This window comes from Lissotriton helveticus, chromosome 1_1, assembly GCF_964261635.1.
Source record: "Lissotriton helveticus chromosome 1_1, aLisHel1.1, whole genome shotgun sequence".
In the NCBI taxonomy this organism is placed as follows: Eukaryota; Metazoa; Chordata; class Amphibia; order Caudata; family Salamandridae; genus Lissotriton; species Lissotriton helveticus.
The window spans coordinates 463240852-463256939 of NC_136057.1; the positions used below are offsets into that span (position 1 = coordinate 463240852).

The 16088-nt window shown below is 44.5% G+C and overlaps 1 protein-coding gene across 3 annotated transcripts in view; it reads right to left on the reverse strand.

Moving 5' to 3' along the window:
• Positions 1-16088, reverse strand: part of PARVB (parvin beta) — a 604437-nt gene that overhangs the window by 271715 nt on the left and 316634 nt on the right. For all 3 annotated transcript variants that reach the window (XM_078673859.1, XM_078673861.1, XM_078673860.1), the window contains exons 3-4: positions 14459-14529; positions 10847-10949 (exon numbers count right to left, since the gene is read on the reverse strand). In XM_078673859.1, the coding sequence (XP_078529985.1) occupies positions 10847-10949; positions 14459-14529 (174 nt within the window). The remainder of the gene's footprint in view (positions 1-10846; positions 10950-14458; positions 14530-16088) is intronic.

Sequence of the window (16088 nt, forward strand, 5' to 3'; positions counted from 1 at the left end):
AAGAAATTGGGCTAATACTTGAAGAGGTGCAATAATCACAATCCTTGTCAGGGTAAACCACCAAAGTCGGTAAATAAACCTGTGCATAACCATCTGGAAGTTTGCAAAGCAGTCAGGCTTAACTTAGAGAGAATGTGTAATGTACTTACACAGTACTCAAACAGTAATAAAGTGAAAACACAATACAAGAGAAATCCCACACTAATTTAGAAGAATAGATAATAATTTTATAAATTAAATGACACTAAAATTAGGGAAATCCAACGCATAGAAATGGAGTTATGAATTTAAAAATTTTGAATTAAAAATAGCACCAAAAAGCACAAAACACCAACCGGGGTTATCTGGTCGCATTGGACCAGGTAAAAGTCAAAAGGTAAGACGGACAGTGATGGAGTGCAGGTCTGATACAGAGACCAGGTTTATTCCAGTGAAAAGTTCTGACTTAAAAACATTTAGGGAGGAAAAGTGGTTGCAGAGTCGTCTGCGGGGCAAGCTGGACCTAAACCAGGGTTAAAAGATTTTGGATTGTTGAACAGTGTCCCAGTGCAGTTGTCGGAGAAGGCGGGAAAGCTCTGAACAGTCAAAGTCTGAAGTACATGCCCAGGAAGGCCTCAACATCGATTTGATGTTGCTCAGCTTCAGTACCGATCAAGCCACCTATGTTTGTACTTATAAACTATTCTGGAAGTAAGATATCCTTCAGCTGGGCAAACTAGCAAGCTGATGCAGATCGGTGATTCGACATCAACGGCTTCAATGACAGATCCCAGTCTACGTAGGTTCTCCAGGCAGAAAGATAGGAAAATGATTCAAAGTCTCACTTCTTGCAGTTTGGGCCACTGTAACACCAGCCAAGGGTCAAGGACCTTGAGGGCACCACTCAGCACTTAGGATCACTTCAACAGAGGCCTGCAGCAGGGTCCAGGGCAGGTCCAGTTGGTACAAGTAAGCTGGGCTGTAGAAGGGAAAGAACCTCTGGAACCTTGCTGTTTCCTGTGGCTCAAACAAGTGGTCAGCAAACTGACCCTTGAAGTCACTGCTGGGTCCTGGGTTCAAGGTAAGCAGGTCCAGTCTTCCTGCTGGTGCTTCAGACAGCAGGTCAGTCGTTCAGATACTTCACAGGTCCAGGAGTGTTCCCGAGGAGAGGTCCATTGCAAGTCTTTTTCCACCTCTTAAACCAGTTCTGGTCAGTTCCTCTATTCACACTTGGTTGGGTGCCAGCTAGACCTTGAGACAAATGGGGGGCAGGCCTCAGTGTGGACTACATCTGCCAGAGTCAAGTTAGGTACCCTTTGAAACTCAGGGGAATGAGCACAGCCATCCAGGCCCTGTGCTGTCAAGGAGTGATGGGCAGGAGTGGAGTCTCCTTACCCTTTCCAGGGCCCTTTGTCCAGCTGGACACTGGCAGGAAAGCGGTTTAGCGTTCAGCATGAAAATGGCAACTTTCTTAAAGGGCAATTTAAAAAATAAGTAATATAAAATCAGACTTGACCATTAAGTTGTATTTTAAATTACTATTAAAGTGAGTCCTTGAACCATTTTTCTAGCTACACCCAAATGGAATTTAGCACTTATTAAAGGTAACAGGCTATTCAACTACTGGATCCTGCAATAGCCTGGATATCCACACGGGTGACACAGTGGAAAAACGACTTGGTGATTTTTGACAGCCAGGACACATACACCGTTAAATATACTTGCCCTACTCTAAAATACCATGCATCCTCCCGTATGGGCATTTAGGGATTACCTAAGGTTATTATTAAAAGGGAAGGTTTAAGCCTGGCAAAAGATTTTTTTCTAGGTTGAAATGGCAGTTTAAAACTGCACACCCAGGGTGCAACGGCAGGCCTGTAAAAGTGTTTTACAGTGCTACTTTAGCGGGTGGCACAACGAGTGCTGCAGCCCACTACTAACATTCAATTTGCAGGCCACAAGTATAGATGGTAACATACACTAGGGCCGAGGTCTTCAAACTGGGGGGTGGGAGGGGAGAGGCCTGTTGGGTGTCGGGCTTAAGTGATGAGGGAGGTGGTGGTGATACAAGTTTTTTGCAACGGGTCCAATCCACGTAGCATCTGCGAAAGATCTGCTCGGGGATGCACCACTCAGCTGTCCGATTCACGAAGTCTTCACAATTAGTACATGGTTTTGTTATGTAACTCAACAACGGAGTGTTAGACTGCTCGATGACAGATCCACCTAAAGTGGCAATCGTGACCTGCCCAAGACATTACGACTGATTGGTGGCAGGTGACTTTAGGGCTGGGGGAAATGTCTTTTGATCTGGTCGTCAGTGAGGGGTCTGACTTGTAGGTCCTCATGGTTGGTCTGTGTAATGTCACAACTCACCTATTAGGTGCAGGGCCGATTGAATACATGAGGGGGACGGGTAGTGTGTAGCCCATGTGCTGTAGGGTGCTCCAAAGGGTTTATTTGGAGGGTTCTGCAGTCTCCCAGCTCTCTATGCAAGCCCCCCCAGCCTGATTCTCGGATTCCTCTCTAAATATAGGATTAATCATAAAAAGAAGTGTATATTTGGTTGTCAATTCGAATCCTCTGAATGAAGAAGTAAGAATCCAATTGTGCTCACTGAAAATGGACAAAGCAAAATCCAGCAGGTCAGCCTGATGAAAGGCAAGAGCAACACTTGAAAACTGACCATGCTAAAAGCATGACCAAGACTGCACACTTTACACTAAGAGCTGGGATACCTGTCCGCACCACACAGCATGTTCTGCTCCAGTGAGAAGCTACCAGCAAAAGTATCTGATTTGCCAAAGGGACTCTGGCTTTAAATACACGTTCAGGGAGTTCCTGCTCCTCCGTGGCTAGTTGCCAGGGAACAGGGAGACACCAGAAGGGGAAAGCCACTGGTCATGATTGGCAAACACCTCACCTCCCGCCCCCTGAATGCTCGGCGCTAACTTTGATTCAGAGTGGTCAGTACAGTGGAGGGCAGCTGCCACTGAACTGAATAGCACCCAACCCATTTTGCATATCCACTGTTCATCTTTTACTTATGCACATCTGTGTAAAGGAAGACTAGACCCAGACACAAATTCTTGGCTGTCTCCCTTGATTTGGTAAAGGATATACACCCAGAACTGGAAAAAATCGTGCTGCTACCATACCTGAATAGAAAGATTTATACTGTCTGTCATGTATGTACAGCACCTGCCATCTTCAGCCCAAAGCCCAATTCCATGATTTCAGAATGTTGCCTGCATCCAAGTTCCCGTTGAGAATTTAGCCAATGTCAGTTTGTGGTCCATATGATGTGCCTGCACCCCTGGCACTGCCATGCGCACTCCTTTCTTCTGGCCTCATCTAGGTCAGTGTGAAGCTTTTTTGTCTACACTGTCACACTGCTGTGTGTGCACTTTCTTCAATGACTCATACTTTGCGCGGGCCCATGTGTCTGCAAGCCTGAATTACCATATGGATCACAGGTGCGCCCATCCAACCCCCTCCCCCCATCCCATTTATCGCACCATTATTTTTAGCCTAGTGCGCTGAACTAATTGCTGAAAAATCTCAGACTAATACAATCTAATCTGGCCAGATTTTCGTGTAAATAACGTTCTCGTGCACAATACAGGTCAAGCACACGGCATGGCGGAAAGTCTTTGACAGAGCACACTGTGCAATACGTCTTGAGTTGTCAGGGGTAGTAAGCGCTAATTAAATCCAATGTAAAATTACTTTGTGAACGCACATTTCAGCTCCGACATGGGCTTCCAACAAAAAAAAAATGCATAACCGCATGTCCAGTATTACATGGAATCTGGAGGATCCAGATACATTCTGGAGCAGACGTACCAGGGATAGCACAATATGTATTTTTCTGCAGAAGGGACTTCCTGCCATAGCTTGGAGCCCTAAAAAACTCCTTTCGATCAGCTCTGCTTACAGCAAGTTTTATCATCTGCAGTCCATGTTGGAATTAAAACATCCGAGGTAAGCACGTTAATTTGCCTTGCTGCCGCTGCACAGAAGGTGCAGTTAATGATACTCCTTAGTTAGAACAAATGTTAATTCGTGAAAAACGGAAACCCGCGCGACTGCATCTAAAACATCCGACAACTCACTGTACCCAAACTGCTCGTTTCAATGCAGCAGCTCTTGGAACTTCTTCCTTGCTAGGAGGAATGTGCAACGCTGCACGCGGTCATGTCATGGTGGCACTGGCAGTACTGGTTCCTTGAAAGCCTGCCCCCAACGCCAGTGCACTACTGCAAGGCATGAACACTTGAAGCCCGTGGCCTGCATGTACAACGCCTTTACTAACCCACCCGCTGCTGAATCAACAGGGCGCGTTCCTGTCTGCCTCGTCAGCACTACGTTAGTGAGGCTGGGCAGTGTTTGACATTACCATGATAACACTGATCATGTTGTTTCAGAGTGCGTTGCTTCTTAGAACATAGCTTGAATTGGCCAGGTTGTCATCGTGCAAGCTACTCCATTTCTAAAGGATCATTTTGCATGATGGTGCCAATAGGAAATGTCATGAGAGCTGGGCTTTCTGTGTCAGTGTAGGTGCACACGAGGTTTTCTTTGGAACAGCTGATGGGATTTTGAGATCCACTTACTGTGCATAGCCTCTGAAACTTTTTAAGTAAGTAAGTGTCCTTTAGAGTTCCCAGAAGAACTCTCAGCACTCTATCGAAGAACACGAGTGCAAGTGTTCATAAAAATGCCCATATGCCCTTCCACTAGCTCATCACCAAGCTAGCATAACATTATCACTTTGTCTATCTCATTTAGGAGCAGGCCTTTTTTTGCTGCCAGGTGAACTTTGTGTGGCTCTCCGAGGCAGGGGCATAGCCATGAAAGATTATCCTCTGTGGCCTGCCTGCTTCCGCTTGCTTGCTTGCTGGTTGGTGGTTTTTGTTCACCTGTTTTGGCACACCGATTTTATTGTTTTTCCATTTATTAGCTCTTCATTTCAGTTCATGATTTATTCCATTACTTTAAAGGCATTCTCTTTCTTAATCGGTTTGGCTAGTAAATTCTACAATATGAGGTTCCCCCGTTACTCAGAACACTGATCAAGGGGATCTACAGATTTAGTAGAGCCAAACTCAACAACTAGCATTTCTCTGCAGTTGCTCCACATCTATGGGTTTTCCTACCAAGAAAAGCAGATCATTTTGATTCCATGTCTTTCGTTCATGGTTCTTCCTCTTTCTTTCCATTTAGTTTTTGGGATTTATTTTGAATTGCATTTTTCTTTGTTATACAAGATTAACAAGTTACTTACCTTTGGAAACAATGTATCTGGTAGAGACACAGCCTAGCCGCAGGTTCCTGAACATAGAATATCCCCCAGGCGCCAGTCTGGATCCGGCAATTTTTCAGCAGTATCTCCACATGCCGGGAGACGGCGTCACATGGCACCGCTCTGACGTTGTTCATGGATATGACGTCAGTGGAGCCATATAAGTTCCTCCCGGCGCGCTGACGTCAGTTTTCTACTAGGAAACTTTTCCGCGCCACAACGTGGAGCCAACATGAAAACTTCATGTGTGGAAAAAGTGTGTCAAAAAGGGTTAAACATCTTTTAAGACGACAATGATAAGAAATAATAAAATGAAGAGAAACCTCACTCTGCATTGTAGAGAAAAATACTACATAACGTAAGTGACTGAAGGGCGAGAGCAGAGTACTCGCCTCATAGAAACAGTTACGCCTAAACAAAGAACTGTACCCTCATATAAAGCAAACAGCACAAGAATGTTATGGGAAACGACAAGTATTCTGCCACCACATGAATGTCATGGAAGGCAATAACAAGACATAGCAACATGACGTTATGGCAAGTGACACATTTCTGCAACAACAGAGAATGTGCAACCACACGCACTAAAGATGAGTAATTGAATGTATCAGGGTCAAGTAGGCCCCAAATTAATAGATAAAGGGGAGAAGAACATGACCAACTGCCTTACTAGAAAAGAAACCAGGGTGCCAGAGCGTGCATGGGTATATGAACTCGCCACCCATTTGTGAGAGGGGGTGGAGAAGCAACAGGTAAAAAAGAAGACATCCTGCCCTGGTGTAGGATGTGAAGTAGAGAAACACGCATGAAGGCATAGATCACTGGCAAAGAAGACCAGTGGGTTGGAACCCAAACGGAAAAGGTCTTCGCAGAGCTGGGAGGATGGGTGGGCGTTAAGGAATCTGCAGGTAGACTGTGTCTCTACCAGATGCATGGTTACCGAAGATAAGTAACTTCTTTTTTATCTGATAGAGACATCTAGCGCAGATTCGTTAACGTAGAATAGATACCAGAGCTATACCTGATAGGAGGAGGGTCTGCAATAAACCCCACCAGGTTCTAACAGAGAACCAATCCGTCAAAAAGATGGACCAAAATCGGTGGGGACAGCAAGAATAAGCGTGGCTGACACCAGACCCTTTAAGCTTTGTAAAAAGGAGCATCAACAAGAAAAGGCAATGGCACTACAGTCGGGTTGAGGACAGTTCGAGACCTTCACCTCCCAGGAAGGGATGAGGGAAAATCATAGAAACCAAAATGGCCAGTGCCTAATGGAAGAAATCAATAAGCTTCTGCAATAAGAATAAGAAGCAGAACTGTGCAAAGGATCCATGGATCTGCAAAAAAGAGCGTCCCAGAGACCGGACAAAACAGCACAGTAGAGTCAGATCATACACAATGCACATACACAATAGTGGATGCCAAGATGGACATGCAGAGAGACATATGTAATTGATGCCGAGACATAAAAAAACAGAAATACAAGTAGATATGTGCATGTGGATAGTATGGATACACATAGGCAGACTGTATGAACTGTGGAGCCTCACCTCGCACATGCAAAAGCCTGTGAAACGTAGCCTCGACCGCACAGATGCATCATCAAAAAGACATCGAATGTATCACCAGGTAGTCATACTGACCAACCATACACAGAAGGACGGTGATGAAAGGATACCAGCAGAAGCCGGACACACACACAAGACTCACTCTCATAAAAAGAGAGAGAAAAAGAGAAAGAATCTGGGGTAAGAAATCCAAGATACCAGGAAAAACATAGAATGTGTGCACTCTAGCAGTGTGTATACACCATTTTATACACATATATGCATATATTATTATTATTATTTTTTTTTTCAAGTGAAAAGCAACGGATACTCTAAGAGCATGCCCCAGTCAAGGTAGCAGCCCACACAATAGGTACCAACGGCACTGGAGTGAACCATAATAGGACATACCATATGTCAAACATAGTACTCCGATAAAGATGTATACACACACACACACACACACACACACATATATATAAACACATACACCCATATACATATATATATATACACATACATACACACACACATCCAAAGATGTATGAAGACAAAGAGCAGCTAAGAAGCAAAGAGCAGAGCGACCTTCGCCCCTGCTTGGGAAGTGCATATCAAAAGTGAGGCCCAAGACTATGTGCATCAACTGTCGACAAGGAAGAAACCAGAAAGTTCGAAGACCTGAAGGAAGACCAAGGACAGCGGCACTTCCTAGCACCAAAGAGTAAAAAGTAGGCCACACCTCTAGAATCAAACACAGCCAAGGCTGTGGCGCAAGTTGACCTAGCAGGTACCCAGTGCCTACGAACATGCCCAGCATGTGGTAACATACCGTGGCAAAACTGGATACAGAAAATAAACTATCTCTGAAGTGGAACAGAACAATACGCTCACAAGAGACAGATACCGGCTTATGACGAAGAAGGCCAACCTAGGCCAAATGGCGGAAACACAGCCAAACCCTTGAAAAGACAGCCAGGCAAAACAGAGGGCATACGTGAACACGCTGGGACGAGCCTAACATGGTACAAACCCAATAATATTCTGGAGAGGTCTGCATCGGCAGAAGCAGGAGGGAACTACGGACCAATTGTAAAGTAAGAACATGTAAAAGTGTGAGTAAGAGAAAAACATATCGCTATCAGTCTACAGCATGAACTACAGATAAATACCAATTCTAAGAGGACCTCGCCTGATCCTCAGTAAGGACCTGCACTACCCCGAAGAACATTTCCTGAAGCATTATACGCACACCACCCAGGAAGACATCCCCTGTGGCAAGTAAGAATGGCTATACAATAAAAAAACGAATACCCCACGTAAGTTATGTCACATCCCTATAAAATGCAAGGGAATGCCTTGAGCCTAGCTCTTTAACATTGGAATTGAAAATAATGACAGAAACTGCTGCATAGCTGTATAGTCCATCAGGGAAATAACTGCTTGAAGCCAGATACTGATACCAGAGAAAAGTGGTAGCAGTAGTCCAATGCAAAACAAAATAAGAAGTCCGCAACAAGGGGCTAGAAAGAATGCCATTCACTGAAAACCAGACATTGAACCGCTGACTCCGCATGACTGTCAAAAAGATGAGCCCCTTCAAAGGGCAAGTCCAGAAGACGCTCCCAAACATTTTTAGGAAAACTGTCATCACGCAACCAAGCATGGCGACGCAGAGCAACTGACCTGGCCATGGCCCGCCCCACAGACTCATTGGTCTTTATGGCTTATCGAATTGGAAATTTCGCCAACTCACAACCCTCCTGGAGTATCAGAGTCCAGTCAGCCCGAGGGCCTTCCTGAAGGGAGGGGAGGAAGCGCTCAACCGAGTCCCAGAGTGTGAAAGTAGCCTGTGCAAAGGCGTAAGACGAGTTCAAGGACCAGAGGGCCAAGCTTGTGGACGCAAATAATTTGCTGACCACATGTCTCCAACCAACGAGATTCCCTAGTGAGTGGAAGTAGCGGAGGAGAGGGGAAGGGCGCAAAGCAGAGGCTGTCTGGACAACTAGCCCTTGAGCCCTAGGGTGTAGGGACAAACAGACTGGGTCATCTGGAGCCGGGCGGTAATGATGTGCGTTAGCACGTTCCACCGGGTTCCCCGAGGAGGGCATCGCCCAGGTCCCTAGAAGGATGTCGTACAAAAACTCACCAAAGGGCAGCAAGGGCTCCACATCCGCGTTGCCCTGGTGCAGCAGATTCAAAAAGGGATCGGAGCACAGAGGGATAGAAGGAGGCTGTAAATGGGAAACATTAGCAGCTGTGTGAACGACCACTGCAAATGCAGAACTAGCTTCCGTCGCCATTATAGGAGGCGACAGCAAATCATAGTTAGGGGACGGTTGCAGGCTAACGTGTCCACCAAAAACCAAAGGCCCTTCAGGCTGAGGACGCTGAAGGACCTGCAATTTTCTCAACATCAACATGTTTCGAAGACAGCTTCAGCAACGCTGGGGGTGGGGGGAGGGGGAGGGTGAACCCCCAGGGGCCTCATCTTCCATTTGAAAAGGAGCAGTAAAGGCCCTTTCTGGAATCGAACGGCGTTGAGACGGTGCCGCATTGACGCTGACGAGTTTTGGAGGAGACTCCATCGATTGTAGTCGGGACAGCGTCGACTCGGCATCCATTGCGATGGGAGGCTCCATTGATCGCCGTCTGGATGGTGTCGACCCGACATCCACTGTGATCAGACTGCGGTGTAGGAGTCGGAAACAAGTCCCCTGTTGTGACCGCAGCAGATGTCATTCCAGGGAGCCCCACCAGACTGTCCCCTGACGCTAGGACGACTGTGGCTTGACGTTTGAACAGGAAGCTCCACCAGGCCGGCTTCCAATGTCGCTGTGACTCCGGAGCCGGAGTCAGGGCACTGGGTTGGTGCCGAGGACGAACCCGACAGTTAACTCCCAATCTGAGTCCCTACCACCTCTGTGGGGCCCAAAGGCGTGCCCGAGAGAAGGGTCGGCCCAAAGATGGCCTGCAAAGCCCGGAATAGGCTTCCATCTGGGTCCTAATCCCCAATCCCAGGAAATGGTGGATAGGCTGCTGAGGGACAGTGTCCAGTAAAGACCAGGAATGGTGGCCACCGACATCACCACTAGGTGAGGCAGATGGCCTCCGTGACTTCCTCTTGTGCTTACCTGAGGAAGGCGAACAACGTCTTCGGGAACGCCTCTGCGACCTACCCCGAACCGGGGCCCCAGCTCAAGAGGGAGTACGACGACACCTGGACTCTTAACAGGACATCCGGGCGGACAGCAGTTTCATCTTACATTCCTGCAGGGACTTCGGCTTCCAACAGGCGTTGCACTCCTCGGAGTCGTGGTGCTCACCCAAGCACCACATACAAATTGCGTGTAGATCCATCGCCGACATCTGCCACGTACAGGACTCACACGATTTAAAGCTCAAAGGCATCGACACACTGTTCCCAACGCGAAAGGCATCAGAGAGGCCAAAAAAACCAGGCCAGATGGGCCCCTTCTCCTGGATCCGCGTTGCAGCATGGAAAAGAAGAAAACTGATGTCAGTGCACAGGGGGGGACTCACAAGGCTCCACTGACGTCATATCCGTGGATGACGTCAGGCACGCAGAGGTACTGCTGAAAAATCTCTGGATCCAGACTGGCGCCTGGGGGATATTCTACATTAAGGAATCCGCGGCTAGATGTCTCTATCAGATTACATTTGATCATGTTTACAACACTGCTCCATTTTGTGAAAGGGTTGTTCTCTGTAAGTGCGCAATTATAATGTTTGTAAAATGACAGCTGTCCCATAATTACAAATTTACATTAAGGACAAATTCCTGCGATCAGTTGTCAATCCCTATCAACATTTACAGGTTTGCCAGGTAATTGCTTAAAATGTGTCCGAAATTTCATGAAACTCACAAAAGCACAATTAAAAAGTAAATAATCCATAGGATTGTATGTAAGAAATGGTTCGAGAAACCGACAAACAAGCAACAGATCAAGAAGTTCCTTTAAATCATTTTATCCCAGCATTTCTACGTTCAGCTCACCCAAGAGCTTCTGCAGCACCTGGCCATCATACAGGTCTTCTTCCAGGTTCTTGACTATTATTCGTTCTTCCACCAGCACCTCATTGATCCAGTCGATAAGAACCTGAGAACATGCAAACATCCGTCAGGTAATCAGCCTGGAGACAATATTATAGAGAAAAACTTTGGTATGCCGTATCAAATCTGTATTTTCAAGTAATACGAAACTGAGCAACCAAAACAATAAATTAAGGAGAACATCACGCACTAATACAGATCGCTAGACTGTGTTACTCGCCCACCCCAACTGCCAGTTGGGTGGCTTGGAAAGGAGTGTAAAAACTGATCAGATGCCGCATGGAAGCGTTATTTTTCCTGGGTAGTTTTTACACCATATTCCTCTCTTGGAAGGAGATGACATTATCTGACATACTGTTATGAATACTACACAACTAGAAACATTGTCACTTTGAGCCGGGTATCTCAGCATATAGCACTAATAGCTTTGACTCATTAACAAAACGGATAATGATTGTTTCTGAATGGCTTGTGCTGGACTATTTGTACAAAGCCATGTATATAATTCTAGTTTTGGAAATAAAATCTTTTATAATTTTAGGACATTATGTCTCTATGTACTCTAAGAACAAAGGCTAATTTATTCACTGATTATTAACTACGTTTCTATATACATATGCTTCTGAAGGTTTCTACTGATGATTTGTTGTGGTTTTGTATACTTTTGGGATGGGTTATTCTAAATAAATGTGTAGGTGATGGCTTATTGGAGAGCTGACCAACCATGTGAGAGAGGAACTGATTCTCATTGACCAGATCCTAAATCTGAATAGTAGCTACAATTAGCAATAGTACACAGAACCGAAAATGCTGGACTAAAGCTTGAGACTCTCTTCAGAGGAAGCTGATCCAAAAGTAGTATGTGGACATTCAGGTCCTTGTCGGAGTGAATGCACAAGGGATATCCAACAAATTCTGTAATAAGAGCCACTTAGGTTCGATGACAATCATACCGAGCTTCTAATATTTAACTTGGCAATAGTGATCACGTCTGACAAGATTACATTAGTGGCTATCCCATGCAAGATTATAGGCAGTGATCACCTCAGTGCAGTAAGCAGTAGTGCGAAAAAGGCAGTTTGTACTGCATCTACATGGGCAGTGATACACGACAGCCATGGCTGCAATGCCCCTGGAACCAAGGTTTTAATATTAGTAATTAGTCTCCACCATGCCTCATAATTTGTCACTCAAATATCAGCATTAAATATATGAAATATATTTTGAGAATCCAACTATTTTTTCCAAACATCAAGTTATGAGTTATAAAAATACACATTTTCGTCTATAATACACACTTTTCAATTTTGGGATACATATCTTAATGCAACCAAACAAAACCTTCTAATTTATTACGCTTGGCTTCTCACAGAGGAGCTACTACTGGTAGCTGGAGAGCTACCAGTAGCTCACGAGCTACTTGTTGGAGATGCCTGACCATTTAAAAGGGGTGGGGAGATTATCGCAACTGATGCTGGAATCGCACATGCCATGCCAGACTGGAAATAGGTTGATATGGAGTGTACCTTCTATAAGGGTATTCCCCACACAATTTTAGTTTGCTGAGGTTCCATATTTCTTTCACTGTGCATTTTGTAAGTAATCAACTAATGAGAATGTAGTCAGGTTTTCTCTACCGTCCTGAATTTCAGTAAAACCAGTTGCTGGAGTGTCTCCACCAGAAGCTAAATCTACAGCATAGACTGTTGCACTAAAAAAGCTCCGACACCCAGATCGGCTCGGTTTGCACAAGAGATTTGTAGCTTGAGTGAGGCTGCTGACTTCAGGTGATTTTCACAGTGGGAGATTTAGAAGATTTTCCAAAATCTAGCTCTATAAAGAGCACTGCCAAAAGTGTGTGCTCCAATACCTTCTTGCACCAGGGTCCCATGTAGAAAGATGAAACAGGACTGATGGATTTAATTTCAAGAGGGTCCTTCCTGATAGCGGTATTCTGCATTAATGAGAATTTGTGATTTGGTGCTTTGGGTTAAGTAAGGTAAATTTGAATTGGTGAATTGCAGTGCTGCAATCAAGATGTGAGGGTGCAATTGCATTAAATATGGCGACACCATGCAGGAATTGGGGTGAACACCTCCCTCCAGGTTATTACAGACGCTGTTTCTTGGTTGGATGCTTGTGTGATAGCCTAGTGTGGCGGTGGTGTTGTTTTGCTTCTACTGAAGTAATTATGAAGTAATTAGACTAACGCTCCTGAAAATAATGATTTGTAGGTGAAAAGTTGAGGGACTGGGGACAATGTCCATAATGGCCTGGAGTGAAGTGGTCATCCTAGCAGGAATGTAGAAGGGTTTGGAATTCTTTTCAGGATGTGAAGCTGGTGAAAGCAGAGTTGAGCCACTACATTAACATGAGGGATCAGTATGAACTCATTTGTCATTTTTATCATTTCAGGTTACCTATTGGAACTGATCGAGGCACAACGAGGCAGGGCAAACGTTGTAAGACCTTAGGGTTATCTTCACTGGACAGAAACAGGAGTCCAGTCTTATCACATTTAATCACTAGTGGCATATCCAGACATCTACTGCCTGGATGTTGTAAATTATAAAAACTGAGTTTTCACTACTTTCAGCAGAAGCTGAATTTTGCCAGCGTCCTTATAACATACGAACTGATAAGACTGGATAAAGTAGGCAAACGGGCTAACATATAAATGAAAAATGTGGGGTAAATAAATGCCTGGAGTACCACATAGTAAGGACCACCGTGTAGGGGCAAACAGTGGCAAAGTCTTACCCATTACAGGGCAAGGTCTCCGATACCTGCTTAGTAAAGATGGGTAATGACAACTGACAACATTAACTCAGATATTGGTTTTCTTCACCTGACAAGGTTATGACGACATCAAAGTGGTAAGAAAGCATTCAGTGCTTACATTACCAAATGTACATATACAGTTAAGGTGTTCCATATGTGGGTACGAGGCAGGTGTACCAGAGCTTTTTTATGATTGAGGAAGATTTCCCAAAGCATAAAATGCTTGTAGTCGGGTTGCAAGCTCGTAAATTTTACCTCAAATGATAAGTGGCTCCATTTACATGATTTTATTACAAAGTAGAGAGGGTTTTCTTCAGAAGTAATAACGGTTTTTAAACTAGGATAAACAGATATAAAAACAGTTGCAACTATTTTACATTGATATTAGATAAAGAATATTGACCAACCGACATCTATTGGGATGGCTATTTTATTGTACATTTGCTTAAAAAAAAAAAAGAACAGCCATACAATATTCAAGAATGCATTTATACTTTAGGCTAATATTAAACAGGTACCCTGCAGGAATGGAAGTACTGAATTATGCACTGACCTTATAGGTCACTATGCCCGAGGAAAATCCCTCACTGAAGAAAGGCTCCAGTCACCTTCAGTCATGCGAGGGGAAGCCCACCATTTCCTGTTAAACATCATCCAAGTCGCCTAAGTAACTCACCAAACCTCACTCCACCAAAGCAGAGAATGCTCCCCTACCTAGTGAATCTTCCCATTTTTCCCAGTAGCACAGAACGCAAATCTCCTCTTTGCCCTTACCTTGACGAGTTCTTTAAACTTCGCACTCTCCTTGGAGTTAGGATCAATCATGGTGCGTTCCTCATTCTCCTCTGTGCATGTAAAAGAAGGAAGACCCTTTAAAGCCATGATAGACAAACACAGACTTCCTTAATGTTGTAAAACGCCCTATTTATAAAGACAGCCAGAGGGAATGCTTAGTCACTTACTGACAAAGGCTAGTGTGAGTATCCATTAAAACAAATGACACATTCTTACACAAGATGTGGTTTTGCTCAACTGAGGGTCACCCCAACCAAAAAAGCCTTTCCTGGCAGTGTCCTTTACTGGTATTGGACTGTAATGGGTCACTTGAGATAGAAGCATGATAATTTGCCTCCCCCTTTCCCTGCCCATAGTAGGAGATGGTATTAACAATGAATGTTGTAGGGTGTGTTGTACTACGGAGCTTTGACTTGATGAAGCATTTGGTTCAGAGAGTTTAATCCTGTACAAATAAGGAGCAGTTAAGGGAAGAATTTCCCATCAATCCCTGAATAAGGCACTTCTGCAATAAAACCACAATACCCGGAGAAAGGGGGTGAGGGGTGTCCATCATGACATATCTTTGTTCTCTCTCACTGTAGTAAACCAACATATCATTCAGTGATAAAAATGAGCTATGACTAATGTAGATTGTTGAAATTGACAGTACTTCTGTTGTGGTATATTTATAATCAAAAATAAAAAATATATATTTTTTATAAACACAACACTCCTCAATATGAATGCAGGCTATTTGTACTGCCCATTATTTTGGAAAAACTAAGCAACCCCATCATCAGTGACAATATTCTGGACTCATAAAAGGTATAGCTCCAATCAGCATTAGTACATAGATTTATTTGGCTAAAAACAATCTTCCAAAAATCGAATTCAGTGCTATTTGTTTCCAGCGGGCAGGAGAGGACATGAGCGATAGGCCAACACTCGGGATGCGCTCCGTTGTTTCATCAGTCGATACCGCTTTTCCAACGCAGCTTCCTGGTATCTGTTTGCATTCTGGCAACCAATATTTCTCTGGGACCATGCAATAATAGTAAGCAAGAGCATTTGCTAATGCGTACTTTCATTCTGGCGATATACCAAGTGATTTATAATAAAATAAAATGTTTAAATAAAGAGTAGAAAAAAGGTGAAGGAGACTAAACGAAAGAAAAGAATGGGGAACATCTAATAGAGCAAGATGGGTGGCGCAAAATTAGAGAGTGAACAAAAGAAGGGAAAGGAATAAAGAGGAAGAGCTACAAAAGAGAAGGTTGGATTAAAGAGCTGAAATACGAAGTGTCAAGAGGAGTTTTGCAAAGGTGAAAACAAGGGCAGGGAGAAAGTGAACTAGATGAAAGGTAAGTGAAATTACCTCCTCGTTAGTCTTCCTCGCCACATGACTTACATAGTGAGCTTCAGCTCCACACCAGAACCCTCCAAAGCAAAAAGTTAGCCTCCCATGCCTCCCATCCCTTCCCAAGATGGCCGACCCATTACCACCTGACCACTATAAGAGGTGGGCCGGCCCAACCCATCAGCCTGTTTTTTTAGTTCTGCGCGTCATTTCTCTCCAGATGCGTCTTCAGGTAAGTGGCTCCTGCTGTAGCAGGAGCATGGGTCCTTG